This window comes from Ascaphus truei, chromosome 15, assembly GCF_040206685.1.
Source record: "Ascaphus truei isolate aAscTru1 chromosome 15, aAscTru1.hap1, whole genome shotgun sequence".
In the NCBI taxonomy this organism is placed as follows: Eukaryota; Metazoa; Chordata; class Amphibia; order Anura; family Ascaphidae; genus Ascaphus; species Ascaphus truei.
The window spans coordinates 37,458,260-37,473,783 of NC_134497.1; the positions used below are offsets into that span (position 1 = coordinate 37,458,260).

Sequence of the window (15,524 nt, forward strand, 5' to 3'; positions counted from 1 at the left end):
TGGGTGGGTGGAGGGGTGGTTAGTGACTGGGTGGGTGGTGGTTAGTGACTGGGTGGGGGGTGGTTAGTGACTTGGGGGGTGGTTAGTGACTGGGTGGGTGGTTAGTGACTGGGTGGGTGGAGCAGGTGGGCAGGGGCGGCGGTGTAAAAGGCAGGGGCGGGGGGGTGAAAGGCAGGGGCAGGTGAAAGGCAGGGGCGGGTGAAAGGCAGGGGCGGGTGAAAGGCAGGGGCGGGTGAAAGGCAGGGGCGGGGGGGGGTGAAAGGCAGGGGTGGGGGGAGTGAAAGGCAGGGGCGGGGAGATGAAAGGCAGGGGCGGGGGGTGAAGGGCGGGGGGTGTGTGAAAGGCAGGGGCGGGAGGGTGAAAGGCAGGGGCGGGAGGGTGAAAGGCAGAGGCGGGGTGGGTGAAAGGCAGGGGTGGGGGGGGTGAAAGGTGGAAGGGGGTGTGCAGGAGTGGGGTGAAGGGTGGGTGCGGGCAGGAGCGGGGTGAAAGGGGGAGTGGGCATGCGTGCAGGAGCAGGGTGTAAGGGGGGGGCGGGCGGGAGTGCAGGAGCAGGGTAAAATGGGGGGAGCGGGGTGAAAGGGGGCGGACGGGCGTGCAGGAGGGGGGTGAAAGGGAGTGCAGGAGCAGGGTGAAAGGGGGGGGCGTGCGTGCAGGAGCGGGGTGAAAGGGGGGGGCGGGCATGCGTGCAGGAGCGGGGTGAAAGGGGGGGCGGGAGGGTGAGTGGCCGCAGAGCAGGGTGAAAGGGGGGGCGAGCGGACGAGTGGCCGCCGAGTGGGAGAGAGCCGGCGGCCGGGATAGCGTGAGTGCGGGCGGCGATGTCACGATGACACCAACTTTATCAACACATTTATATTTCTGGGTACTTGATTGAACAGAACAAGTTGCAAAATAAATTGTGATTTATTTCCTTAACCCTTTCCAGTCCAATGTCGGACTATATCCGACAAAATATTTTGCCACTTGCGGTCCAATGTCGGATCGGGAGGAGGAGGGAGGAAGATGTGGAGTGAGGCGTCGGCTGCAGCACAAGTCCCCTGCATTCCCCTTCTCTCAGCAGCCGCACTGATCCCTCCTCCTCCCCCCCCCCAGCCCTGCACCGACCCCCCCCAGCCCTGCACCGACCCCCCCCCCCAGCCCTCCACCAATACCCCCCCCAGCCCTCCACCGATACCCCCCCAGCCCTCCACCGATCCCCCCCCCAGCCCTCCACCTATCCCCCCCCCCCCCCCCAGCCCTCACTGATTCTTCCCCCCCCCCCACAGCCCTGCACCGATCCCCACAGGCAGACAGAGCAGCTGACATCGGAGAGGGGGGGGGCTGTGCGTGTGGTGTGTGTGCTGTGAGTCCCCTGCATTCCCCTTCTCCCAGCACTGACATCGGAGGTAGGGGGGGGGGACTGTGTGTGTGGTGTGTGCTGTGAGTCCCCTGCATTCCCCTTCTCCCAGCAGCCGCACTGATCTCTCCCCTCCTCCACCCCCTAGCCCTGCAGACAAAGCAGCTGACATAGGGGGTATGGGGGGGTGTTGTGTGCGTAGTGCGCAGTGAGTGTGTGTGTGCAGTGAGTGTGTGTGTGCGTGCAGTGAGTGTGTGCGCGCAGTGAGTGTGTGCGCAGTGAACTGTGAGTGTGTGCAGCGAGTGTGTGCACAGTGAGAGTGTGCAATGATTGTGTGCAGTGAGCTGTGAGTGTGCACAGTGCATGTGTGCACAGTGCGAGTGTGCGCAGTGCGAGTGTGCTGACATCGGAGTTAGGTGGAAGGGGGGGGCAGGCTGTGTGTGTGGTGTGTGTGGTGTGTATGCTGTGAGTTCCCTGCATTCCCCTTCTCCCAGCAGCCGCACTGATCTCTCCCCTCCTCCACCCCCCAGCCCTGCACTCAGCCCCAGCCCTGCAGACAAAGCAGCTGACATCGGAGGTAGTGGGTAGGGGGGTGTTGTGCGCAGTGAGTGTGCACGCAGTGAGCTGTGAGTGTGCACAGTGCTGAGTGAGTGTGTGTGCAGTGAGTGTGTGCACAGTACGAGTGCGCGCAGTGCGAGGTGAGTAAGCACGGTGAGTGTGTGCGTGCGGTGAGTGTGTGCACGCGGTGAGTGCACGCGCGCGCAGTAAAAAAAAAGCTGTATGTTTTTTTTACGAAAAATAAATTTGACTTGCTGGCGCACTTAGTAAAAATTAATTGGACCGCAAAGGGTTAATAGACAAACACACGACATTTGCAGAATACATATAAAACAACACTTACTGGGATAAGGGAACAAAATAAATTGTCCTTGGAACGAAATAAATTGTCCTTTGCTTGCAAGTGCAAGAAATGCAGCCTTGGTTTTAAAAGTCCTGTGGTTATGTTGTTATTAACCCCTTCACTCCTGGACCAGTTGCTGCTGTGCTGGAACAAAGTCTTGCATCTTTACATCATGGATTAAAATTCAGGAATCACACTGGGGATACCTGGGGAGCCACAGTTATAGACTGCCCAAAGCTATCTTTAACACGTGGATCCAATCCCCCTCGTGGGAACCATTAACCCACCAAAAGCCAGTTTACACCCAGTTCATAAGACCGGTCAAAAGGGCTGTCCGGTGGGCAGGGCGCATGGGTCAGGATTATGCCCATACCACTTGGCATACCTGGGCTACACCCATAACTTGGTGCCGCTCAGTCTGATTTCTGACTCAGAGATGTCAATAGACTGTCATCTGTGATACCTCAGCATGCTGGCCGTGTATACATTATGGGCTTCTGGGTCTTTTCATAACTGACACCCTTTTAGACAGGGAGATGCTAAATCAGCGATCATTTTGAGGCTCCGTCATAAAAAATACCCCCAGCTCAGTCACCCATATCACAGCTGGATGTCCAAGTAATTCCTGCTTGGACTTACAAAAAATAACTCTTGCCTTAGGCCGAGTCCATAGACGGACAGGCCGTGCTGAGGCGTGCGGACGCTCCGCGCTGAGCCCCTGCATCCTCAATGAGGATGCCTTGAGAGGGGGCTCACGCGAGCGTCCGCAGGCGTGCTGACGAGATGGAGGTTTCAGCCGAGCGCCAAGCTGTTTTTCAGCGCGCTGTCGGCTGAAAACCTCCAAACACAGCACAGCAGCGTCAACGTCATGGCTCTGTGACGTCGGCGCCGTGACATTGACGTCAGTGCGTCGCGGGCGATTGGCCCAGCGACGTCACTGACCCGCCTCCAACCACCTCCCCCCGGCTCCCTTCGCGCACGCGGGCTCGCCTGCAAGTCCGTGCAATTGCGCTGACTGAAGCAGGCGAGCCTCAGCGTTAGCGCGCCTCTGCTCTCCCCACCCCTCTATGGCCCGGGCCTTACATTTACAATCTGCAGTTTATACACACTTTATTAAAACCATGTTTTATTCGTGTCATAACTGTAAAAATGATAAGTGCGCGCATGTCTTGTCTTACTGTACTTGCACCTCAAAAATCAGGTTTCTGGGTGCTTCCGTTCTAGAATTAATATTTCTCATTGAAATGCCAGCTGCTAGACTGCCATCATGTGTCGGTTAGAGGGTATTGCAAACAGTGCATTTTTTCCTTTTAACCTGGCAGGCAATGGCCTGCAAATGGGGGATAAAAATGGCTGGGACATGGCAAACACAGTAATGCATAGCAAATCAGTTTAACCCCTTCCTTCCCCGTCACAACTCCCCCACTCAAGACGCAGGGACTGCCCGGACCACCCCGTCCAGTGGCTGGGCTGACCTGCCAGCTCTTGAAGTTAGTAAGTCCTGAGGGCTGTCCTGGCGGGAAAGGCCATCAGCATTACCATGCTCACTTCCCTTCTCGTGCTGGATGGTGAAGTTCCACTCCTGTAAGGCAAGACTCCAGCGCAAAAGTTTAGCATTTTCCCCCGACACCCTCTGTAACCAACTCAAAGGATTGTGGTCAGTTATTACCGTGAAATGTCTGCCATACAAATAAGGCTGTAACTTCTTTAGAGGCAGCTTTATTTACATAATGTATGTGGCAGTATCAGACTCTACATGTATTTAGCAAGCTGTGTTCTATTACTTAACTTTAAGGCTGAGATTTATGAGGTGAACGGTTCTGAACGCCATCAATATTATCTAACAGCATGAACATCTGACATCTGACATTTAACCCAGGGGGCTATTAGCACAGACGCAAGACTCACCTCTCCGCATAGCCCGGCTAAACAGAGTCTCTCAGCTGATACTCAGGAGGTGAGAGACTCAGTGATCAAGCACAGAGCGTGGGGAGGCAGGGCGCAGGCTTCATTGCTCGGTGGAGCATGTGCTTGCGGACATTAATCGCAGCCACACGCTGGGAGAACAAGCAGTCTAGCTGTGGCTGATTCTGTTCCCAGCTGCAGGCAGAGCTACAATACCTGCTTAGCAGCTTACAGTCCACGGGTGCTGGTTTCTCTCTTCCCCCTGCACAGCTTACCATTGGAGCTCGGCAGCTCAACTGCTGCTGAATTTCACTGTGCACAATCCGTTAGAGCTACTACACTATATATACTCTCTCCCGTGGCCAGGGGGTAGTATTATTAGTATCCAAAAGGAGACTGTAGCCCTCATCATTCAGGACTTATAGTCATCTGATGCTGCCACATCATGAGACCGATATTAGGGGTCTAATTAGAAGTAGCAATCTACTATCATTAGTATAGTCTTAGATTGCCACTCAGAGAGCATTTCAGTATATCACAAGGGTTGAACACTATGATTTCAATGATATAGAATACAAACTATACATTGGGAGAGCTACTTAGGAGACTGTAACATTACTATTCAAACCACAGTTCCAAGCTCCAATAGGAAATTAACCCTTAATTTTTGCTCCCTTTTTATTCATTTCATTGCACCATTTATTTTAATCATAAGTATTCTAATAAAGATTATTTTTAATATTGACATTCATCATTACTGATACTTGAGTGCTAACTTAAACTGAGTACTTTCTTTCTTTGGTATATTTGAGCCCACACTATGGCCAGACACTCCTTCTCAATGGTGGCATATGCCACCTCTCTGGGCAGCAGCTTGCGGCTCAGATACACCACTGGGTGTTCACTGCCTTCCTCCCCCACTTGGCTGAGTACAGCCCCAATGCCATAGTCCGAGGCATCAGTCTGCACCAGGAACTTTTTTGCATAGTCTGGAGCAGCAAGTATGGGAGCGCTGGCTAGTGCAGTCTTTAATGCCTGAAACGAGACCTCACAGGCAGGAGACCAGACTACCAGCACAGACTGTCGCTTCTGGGTCAAGTCAGTCAGGGGTTTGGCAATGGCGCTATACTGAAGGACAAACTTTCTGTAGTAGCCTACGATGCCTAAGAAAGCCATGACTTGCTTCTTAGTTTTGGGAACGGGCCACTGCACTATAGCTTCCACCTTAGCTGGTTCTGGCTTAAGATGCCTGCCACCCACTCTGTGCCCTAGGTACAATACCTCTGCCATTCCTACTAAGCACTTGGTGGGTTTCAACGTGAGTCCCACTTCCCTAATCCTGGCTAGCACCGCAGCTACATGCACTAAGTGTGAGTCTCACGAATTACTAAAGACAGCAATGTCGTCCAAGTATGCCCTTGCAAACATTTGCATACCCTCCAGCAAGCGATTGACCAGGCATTGAAAGGTAGCCGGTGCATTTTTCATCCCGAATGGCATCACTAGAAATTCATAGAGGCCACTTTTGGTAATAAATGCAGACTTCTCTCTAGCCTCCTGGGTCAAAGGGATCTGAAAGTAGCCTTTACTGAGATCCATAGTCGTCAGACACTTTGCCCCCGCAAGTTCATCTAACAACTCATCCATGCGGGACATGGGGTAGGCATCTGACACCGTGCCCGCATTGAGCTGCCGGTAGTCCACACAGAACCGGGTGGTTCCGTCCTTCTTAGGCACCAGGACTACCGGACAAGCCCAAGGGCTCTGGGACGGTACAGTTACCCCTAGGGCCAGCATCTCTTCTACCTCCCTCTCTATACTGCCCTTTACCTCTGCTGACACTCTATAAGTGTGCTTATGCAGAGGTCTCAGATCCCCTGTCAGCACTGGGTGTTCTGCAATGTGTGTCTTCCCTGGCTTGTCTGAAAACAGAGCCATATACTTCTCTAGCATAGCCCTGGCTTGTGCTCTCTGCCTGACACTCAGCTGAGCCCCTATCTCAACCTGCCCTACGGTACCTCCTTGCCTAGCCTCCCCAAGGAGATCAGGCAGAGCATTGCTCGCCGGATCCCCCATCGGTGGGCTGCAAATGGCCAGCACTGACGCCACACTCGGTGCTATGTACTCCATCAGCATGTTGATCTGATAAGTCTTATTTCTCCCTGTCTCAGCATCTACCTGTACAACATAGTTGCACTCGTTCATCTTTCGCAGTACCGGATACGGTCCTGACCAGGCAGCCATTAATTTGTTCTCCCGAATGGGCTTGAGAACAAGTACCTGCTGTCCTGGGATGAACTCTCTCCTACGGGCATTCTGATCATACCAAGTTTTCTGCTTGGTCTGAGCAGCCCTAAGGTTGTCCTGTGCCAACCCCATGAGCATCTCTAACCGGTCTCTGAGATCTATCACATACTGAAGCACAGAAGCATCAGTAGTGGTAGTTTCCCTTTCCCATCCCTCACGGGATAGGTCCAGAGGTCCCCGTACCCTGCGACCATATAGCAGCTCAAAGGGAGAGAAGCCTGTAGATTCTTGCGGCACCTCTCGGTACGCAAACAGCAAATGCTGCAGGTGAATCTCCCAGTCTTTTCCCTCAGCCTCTATAAATGTTCGCAGCATCTGCTTCAGGGTACCATTGAACCTTTCACATAGTCCGTTGGTTTGGGGGTGGTAAGGGGTCGTGCGCTGGTGCTTCACCCCGCACGCATCCCAGAGACACTGGAGCAATTCATTCATGATCTCCAACCCTTGATCGGTTAGGATCTCACTAGGGAAACCTACCCTAGAAAAAATGGCTAACAGAGCTTTAGCTACTGCCCTAGCATCAATACTGGCAAGCGCTACCGCCTCAGGGTACCGGGTGGCAAAATCCACCACCGTGAGAATGTAGCGCTTTCCTGACCAGCTTCGAACCATGAGGGGTCCCACGAGGTCCATAGCTACCCGCTGAAAGGGTTCCCTATTACCGGTAACGGGTTCAGGGGTGCCTTCACTTGTTCACCCGCCTTATTTACTCGCTGGCAGGCGTCACATGATCGGCAGAACTCTGCCGCCTCACTGCATGCCCCGGCCAGTAGTAATGCAGCAACAGCCGGGCTCGCGTCCTAGCGACCCCATGATGCCCCGCTAGTGGAATGGAGTGGGCAACAACCCGCAACAACTGCTGCCTATACTCCCGGGGTACCACTAGCTGTCTCTTCCCCGTCCATACCTCATCTAACCCGGTGGTCCCTTGCTCTTTATACAGGAGCCCGCGGTGCCACAAGAAGTAATCAGACCCCTTGCTTGGCTTAGACTCGGACGCCCGCAGTCTCATGCCCTCCAAGCTGGGATCAGATCGCACTGCATCCCTAAACTGGGCACCTAACTCTGTCCACCCCCGGTCACATCTGAGTCAGGGGGACAGGGAACAGGTACAGGGAACAGTAAGTCAGTGTCAGAAAGCGACTGAGTCTGGCTTACCTGTCTGGTCTCTGCAGAGACTACTGGAACTGTAGGTCCCAAATGCAGGGGGACAGGGGCTGGTTCTACTGCGATCCTTGCTGATTGGCTCCTGGTGATCGCTGCAACAGGCGCCAACTCAGTGGTAAAAACACAGGTAACGTGTCCTAGGTCGTTACCCAGCAAGACCTCGGCATCTAACCCAGGCAAAATCCCCACCTCCCTCATGCCACGTCCAGCACACCAGTCCAAAAGACCCGGGCCATGAAACAGCTTTTGAGTCAATTGTCCAATTACTTTTGGTCTCTTGAAAAAGAGGGGGCTACATATTAAAGAGATGTAATTCCTAAACCCTTTCTCCAATATGGATGTGAATGCCCTCAAATTAAAGCGGATATACTGCACTTTAAGTCCATATTCATTATTTAACTGTAACTTGAATTTATTTTGGTACACAGCCGAAATAACAAAACTTGTATCAGTGTCCAATTATTTCTGGACCTAACTGTATATTATACACACACAGAGAGGGGAGATACATATATTATATACAGAGAGAGGGGAGATACATATAGTATATACACTCACATGGAGGGGAGATACCCCGCTGTGAAGGGGGGGGAGACACACGGAGTTGTTAACGGGGGGAACGGAGCTGTGAAGAGGGGGAATCGGAGATGTGAAGGGGGGAACGGAGCTGTGAATGGAGCTGTGAATGTGGGGACACACCAGGGTTGTGAACAGGGGGGGCGGGGGGACCGGAGCTGTGAAGGGATGGGGGGCCGCATTCATGTACAGGGGAGGACCGGATTGCTGTGAACGGGGGAGAAAGAGAGGGGGCAGAAAGGGTAAGGGGAGAGAGAGGGGGGATCGGAAACAGAGTGGGCCGGGAAAATTACATCCCGGGCAATGCCGGGTATATCAGCTAGTATATATGTATATATAACCAATGGCTGGATCTCCGAGGAAACCAGCAAGTTTCTTACACAGAGCTATCCAAAGATGCCGGTGTTATACATCCTTCCAAAGGTGCATAAGTCCTTGGTTTCGCCTCCCGGGAGACCTATCATCTCGGCTCGTGGGTCCTTATGTCATCCACTTGCCCAATATGTGGATTTTTTTCTGCAGCCACTAGTTGCAATATGGGCTTATTTATTAAGGACACCACTGATTTCATGGGTCAGCTGAAGGACTTGCCATTTGACACGACGGACTGTATTTTTGTGACGCTAAACGTGTCTAGCTTATACACTAATATACCGCATACAGAAGGCTTGGAAGCGGTTCGCATCAAGTTTGAAGAATATGATGTGCAAAAGGGCCTCATGTTGAATTCCTATTACTACTGATGAAAGTAATTCTACATATAATTTTTTTTACATTCGAAAAGAAACATTACTTAAAACTTTCAGGCACAGCCCTGGGGTCTAACATGGCGCCATCCTACGCGAAACATCTATATGGATATCTATGAGCGAACACAACATCCTTTGCGATGCGCACAACGCACATCATATAAAAAAAAATGTCCGCTACATTGATGATATCTTCATCCTATGGGATGGCACCGAATGTGCCCTGTTGGAATTCGTGGAGTACCTCATTAACATTTTCTCCACCATTCAGTTCACTCTCAATTATAGCACCATTGTAATTCCATTTTTGGACACTTTGGTTTACAAATCTGTGGGTGTTCTGGCCACTAAGCTTTATCGTAAGTTGACGGACAAAAATTCACTCTTATTTGCATCAAGTCATCATCCTTTGCCCCTTAAGAGGTGTCTTCCTTTCTCTCAGCTATTAAGGGTGAAAAGGATTGCTAGTAATCCAGAAGAAATGGAGAGAGCAATAGTACTTATGGCGGCACACGTCTACGAGAGGGGCTACTGCCCAACTGACATTGGAACTGCCCTGGATAGGGTTGGACGGATCGACAGGGAAAATCTTATAATTCCAGTTGCTGCTGCTCTTGTATCTAACAGGTTCAATATTGTTAGCACATTGAGTACATCCTCCACATTTGAAACGGTGCATATGAGAGAATTGACGTATCCTAACCAATGATGATCGGATCGGTAAGATTGTCCATGAACAACCTTTGTTCTGCTTTCGACGGGGCCCGAGTATAGGAGATATGATCACCAGTGCAGACCCAACTGACAAATATGTCAACAATAAGACATGGCTGGCAAAGAAGCCAGGGCCATATCATTGCCATGGTTGCACGAATTGTTAGTTCATGCAACAGGGACCTACATACAATCATCCACATAGTGGTATACCTATTAAAATAAAACAAGTTCTCAACTGCGAATCTAAATTCGTGGTTTATTTCATTAGGTGCCCCTGTGGTCTTTTGTATATCGGCAGAACCGTTAGAATGTTAAAAGAACGAATCGCAATGCACCGTACCACAATCAGGAAAGCGTTGATGAGTAATGGAGATGATCAGGATCTGAAGTTCCTCCCAGTCGCCAGGCACTTCAGGGAACAGAGGCATTCCCTTGCAACCTTGAGGTGCATGCCTATCCTACATGTATCCACTCTGAACCATGGTGGGGACAGGGGCAAGATGTTGTTGCAGCAAGAAGCCAGACTTATTTTTGAACTCAAAACCATGGCACCCTGTAGGCTGAATAAAGAATTTAAGCTGTGTTGTTTTTTGTAGTGTATTTTGTAGCATTTTTTATGCTACTTTAGTCAGTGTTTTGTTACAGTACTTGTTTGCATTTTTTTCTATGTTTCTATTTCTAATGTTTGCATCTGTTTGTTCATTCATGGCTCCCTTCCCCTGTGCACATTATGGGCCTCATGCACTAAAGGTTCATAAAAAAAATCACCGGGCCATTTAAATCACCGTTTTTATAAGCGTTGGTATCATGGTATTTAGAAAGCCTTCATTACCTGTCATAGCAAAATTCACAAAACGGGCGATTAGCCTGTGAACTAATGAACGACCCTCTGAAAAGGCCTTACCCGGCGAGTTATATCTGCTGCAGAGAGAGCTGCTCTGAGAGAGCCGTCTCTCCCTGTGCAAATCTTGCCCGAAATGCATGTGTATAAATTTTAATGTTGATAATAGTTTAGATGAGCAGGAGGTCTCCTGAGCTGGACTGCATTGGTTTCAGCCTCGGGGACCCCCTACTTCCCGAGATACAGGCCCCGTTATGGGGTGCCGGTATCTCCTATGCATTTTATTCCCATGGTCATGTGACGTGGAAATTTAAATGCATAGGAGATACCGGCACCCCATAACGGGGCCTGTATCTCGGGAAGTAGGGTGTCCCTGAGGCTATCCGCTATGGTAATGAAGTTCACTGTAAATGCATTTTTATTGCATAGGGTTCATGCCAGGGGTCTCTGGTGCTAATATCAATGTATATCAGCTCCAGAGATTCCCGGCATAAATCCTATGCAGGAAAAAAATATATTTTTTCTAATTCCCATCTCGCCGCTTCTCTGCAGGTTTCCAACACCTTCACGCCAACTTTTTCCGGCGTGAGGATTTTGTGATAAAAATCACCATTCTAGAGCGGTGATAGGCATTCATAGCCTAATCACTGCTACTAGAATTGCGTGAGTTTATGAACATGCCGAAAAGCGGTAATAAGTGGCTTTTCACTGCTGCCTCAGTGAATTTTTTTTTATTACCAATTTTTTTTGAGCGATTCAGTCTTTTATCACCCACTTATCACCGCTTACTGAATAGCAGTAGGCATTTTGGGCGATAAGTGGCTTATGAACGCTTACTGCATAGGCCCCTAAATGTCTTATGTTTTGCACTTTTTTGTTTCAGCTGTTTCGCATCTGTATCTGTGGTGTGATGCACCCCCTCCTCCCTCACTCTTTCTCCTGGTCTGATTGCTACCCATTTGATTCTTGTGGGTGCATGCGCTATATGCTTTTGGCTTCTGGAGGCCACTGTGGCACTTAATGTTTACATCCCATGTTGTCCTTAGTTTATTCAACTGCGAATGCGCGACCGGTTTGGATTAGCTTCCGGAGTGGGTTGGATGTTAGTGGTGTTTTGGTACTCTCTGGGTGACGCGCACTCTTGTCTCCTCCTCCCCGTTCCCCTCCTCTGTCCCCAGGCTTCCTGAGTGTAGATCAATGTGCCGCTCATGCGCAGTTGGTAATGCGTGCTGCTTTCTTTTGGCCTCTATGTGACACAGTACACTGGTGTTTAACACATATTATTGCGATGCCGGCCCGGCCGTTGTCATGGTGACGTCGTCACCGCACGCAGTTGCAGGTACAGGTACACGTCATTCTGTGGCGCCTGGGGCACTTCATGATTGCTATGTTGTGTGATTGGCCATTTACCAATTGCATGTGGGTTTTTTTGATGAGCTATGGGTATTGGTCATTCTTTTATTGCTATCGGCTGATTTTAGACATGAGGTGATTGGTGTATTTGTTTTGTTGCACTGGGTGATGGGGTAGATAAGGATACTCACAGGCACTTCACCACTGCATGACCCTGAGGCAGGTCCCGTTACAGTAACCGAAATGTTGGTTGCGGTGCCCTCTCTGTTATCAATACAGTTTTTTGTTTGGATTTCAACCATCGATTAGCTGTCTCTCCTTTTTCGGATGTCCCTCTGGTAACTCTCTCTCTCTCTCATAAAGCACATTGGTAGAATGTCCGGTTTTGTGTGATTGTTTTGAGTATAAGTGAGTTGAGTCATTTATTGCCCTTATGTACAGGGTGTGTTGTATAGTAATGCGCTGGGGATGTCTAAAGTCCCATGTGAATGGTAAATCAGACCCCCTTGTCCGCTAACAGCATTACCCCTAAAGCTAAACCAAAGTGAAAAATAAATTTGAACAGTCCATGTATTGGGTAAACTTAAAGTACTCACGACCTCGTATGTCCTGACTACCGAATGCAGCGTTCTCTCAGCCAGCGGTGAATGCAGGAAGTGATCTCCCAAGGGGGAGAGAAAAAGCGGTGCATTACGTTCCAATAGAAGGAAATGAATGACCGATCACTAAAAAAAAAATCTTTACTTTATTGAAGCAATGGCAACATGAGACAAGCAGGAGTCTTGGTAGAAACCTCTAACATGTTTTGCGCATCCGTGCACTTTGTCAAAGAGCACGGAAGAGGTTTCTTCCAAGACTCCTGCTTGTCTCGTGTTTCCATTGTTTCAATAAAGTAAGGATTTTTTTTTAGTGATCCAGCCTCAGTCATCCATTGTCTTCTATTGGAACACAGTGCACCGCCTTTTTCTCTCCTCTTTGGGAGATCACTTTCTATAGCTTAATTAAGTCTGAATAACATCTGTGATATCAAATACAATAATTCGGCATTTGGTTCCTGATTTAACAATGGAGATTTAGCAGAAAGTTGGGTCATCCTAAAACTATTAGACACTTGGTACATGGTGCGGTAACGGGAACACCCGGTGACTGATATGTGATATTCTAATGAGACACGTATTCTATTCATTGTACAAACATTTCTTAATTATACCTTCAAAACTGAAACTATCAACTTACTATCTATCAAAGGATTTGAAAGGTTTTCTGCCACTTTAACTGGTGTTTTGCAGCTAGTGACATTTCCTGTTAAATATTATGATCCACTTTAAATGTATGATCCATGTTGTGCTAAATCCTTCATTTTTACAATGTACATCTACAGTTTACTTTCATCCTGAAATTTTTGTGATATGCCAACTTTCCTCTCCTTCATGACATTTTGTAAGACAGTTTGTGTAACAGTGACTTTTTTTGTCTCATTTAGTACAAAGACAAGCTCCAATAATCCACCCATGTCAACACTGCAAGGTTGCTTTTAGCAGTCAGGATTACTTCCTCAAACATCTGAATATCAAACACCCAAATGAGTATATGGAAAAGATGAGGACAGAACAATCTTGCAACATTCCAATAAATATGACAGAACATTCATCTTTCAACCAGCCAAGGCAATTAATAAACAATGTATCTGCTTCTCATTCCAAAAAATATATATTAGCAGCTGCCACAGGAAAAGATCTTGGAGAAAGTGGGAAAAGTCTGATTTGGTTATCAGACGAGAATCTACAGAAGAGAACACACACAGGGGAGAGACCGCATGTATGTGGGGAATGTGTTAAGGGATTTAGTGATTTATCTAGCTTGTACACACACATGAGGACACACACAGGGGAGAAACCACATGTATGTGGGGAATGTGGGAAGGGATTTAGTCAATTATCCCACCTGAACATACACAAGAGAACACACACAGGGGAGAAACCACATGTATGTGGGGAATGTGGGAAGGGATTTAGTCAGATATCCCACCTGAACAAACATAAGAGGACACACACAGGGGAGAGACCGCATGTATGTGGGGAATGTGGGAATGGATTTAGTCAGTCATCCATCCTGAACACACACAAGAGGACACACACAGGGGAGAGACCGCATGTATGTGGGGAATGTGGGAAGGGATTTAGTCAGTTATCCAGCCTGAATACACACAAGAGGACCCACACAGGGGAGAGACCGCATGTATGTGGGGAATGTGGGAAGGGATTTAGTGTGTTATCCAACCTGAATAAACACAAGAGGACACATACAGGGGAGAGACCGCATTTATGTGGGGAATGTGGGATGAGATTTAGTCAGTTATTCAGCCTGAACACACACATGAGGATACACACAGGGGAGAGACCGCATGTATGTGGGGAATGTGGGAAGGGATTTAGTCTGTTATGCCACCTGAACACACACAAGAGGACACACACAGGGGAAAGACCGTATGTTTGCGGGGAATGTGGGAAGGGATTTAGTCAGTTATCCCACCTGAACACACACAAGAGGACACACACAGGGGAGAGACCGCATGTATGTGGGGAATGTGGGAAGGGATTTAGTGACTTATCCAGCCTGAACACACACAAGAGGACACACACAGGGGAGAGACCGCATGTATGTGGGGAATGTGGGAATGGCTTTAGTGTGTCATCCAGCCTGAACACACACAAGAGGACACACACAGGGGAGAGACCGCATGTATGTGGGGAATGTGGAAAGCGATTTAGTCGGTTATCCCACCTGAACACACACAAGAGGACACACACAGGGGAGAAACCGTATGTATGTGGGGAATGTGGGAAGGGATTTAGTGTCTCATCCTGCCTGAGCATGCACAAAAGGACACACACAGGGGAGAGACCGCATGTATGTGGGGTATGTGGGAAGGAATTTAGTCGGTTATCCAACCTGAACACACACAAGATGACACACAAGGGAGAGACCTTTCTCTAAAGCTAGGCATGTTTAGGGATAACCAGCCACTAAGAAGCTCACATATTAGTGCACACGTGTATCTATGTTACGCTAAATCACAATGAAAAGTGACTTTAGTTTATGGTGCATAAAACCAGCATTTTAAAAGGATGAAAAGTTATAACTTTTTAATGCAGGTTATTTGTATCATACTTATTGTAGTTTTATTTAAAGAATTATGTTCTTAATAATGTTTTATATTTCCATGCTGTTGGTTTTAATAAAATGTGCGTTCCCGATTATGCTGAAGTGGTCTGCAGCCTCACTTAACTCCCAGCCCCAAGAGCTTTATCAAGAAGCAATTTAAAGACCGCAACATACTGTTTAGTGTAGTAGTTTAGTGTTAGTGTATCTAAAATGTACTTACTTTACTTTCCGCCTCTACACCCACGGATGGGTATAGGCGACTTCCACCGAAAACGTCACTTTAAAAAGGTCCATGGAATTGTTTAGCTGGATATACCCAAGGGGACACTAGCCACAAGCGTCGACAGAGCCCATTTTGGTAGAAATGAGGGGCGCCACGTGAAGGCAGAGTTGTCAATATCTAAATAGTAAAACAAATTTTATTTTCTAGATTTATATAGTATACTGTATACGTTATACTGTACAGTATATCAATGAGACATTTATATATACAGGCATATGAAAAAGAAA

At 48.6% G+C, this 15,524-nt stretch overlaps 1 protein-coding gene across 3 annotated transcripts in view; it reads left to right on the forward strand.

Annotated features, from left to right (window-relative positions):
* Nucleotides 1-15,107, forward strand: part of LOC142466817 (uncharacterized) — a 37,887-nt gene extending 22,780 nt beyond the window's left edge. For all 3 annotated transcript variants that reach the window (XM_075572288.1, XM_075572286.1, XM_075572287.1), the window contains exon 3: nucleotides 13,333-15,107. In XM_075572288.1, coding sequence (XP_075428403.1) covers nucleotides 13,333-14,846 — 1,514 coding nt within the window. In that variant the 3' untranslated portion in view covers nucleotides 14,847-15,107. The remainder of the gene's footprint in view (nucleotides 1-13,332) is intronic.
* Nucleotides 15,108-15,524: the final 417 nt, after the last annotated feature.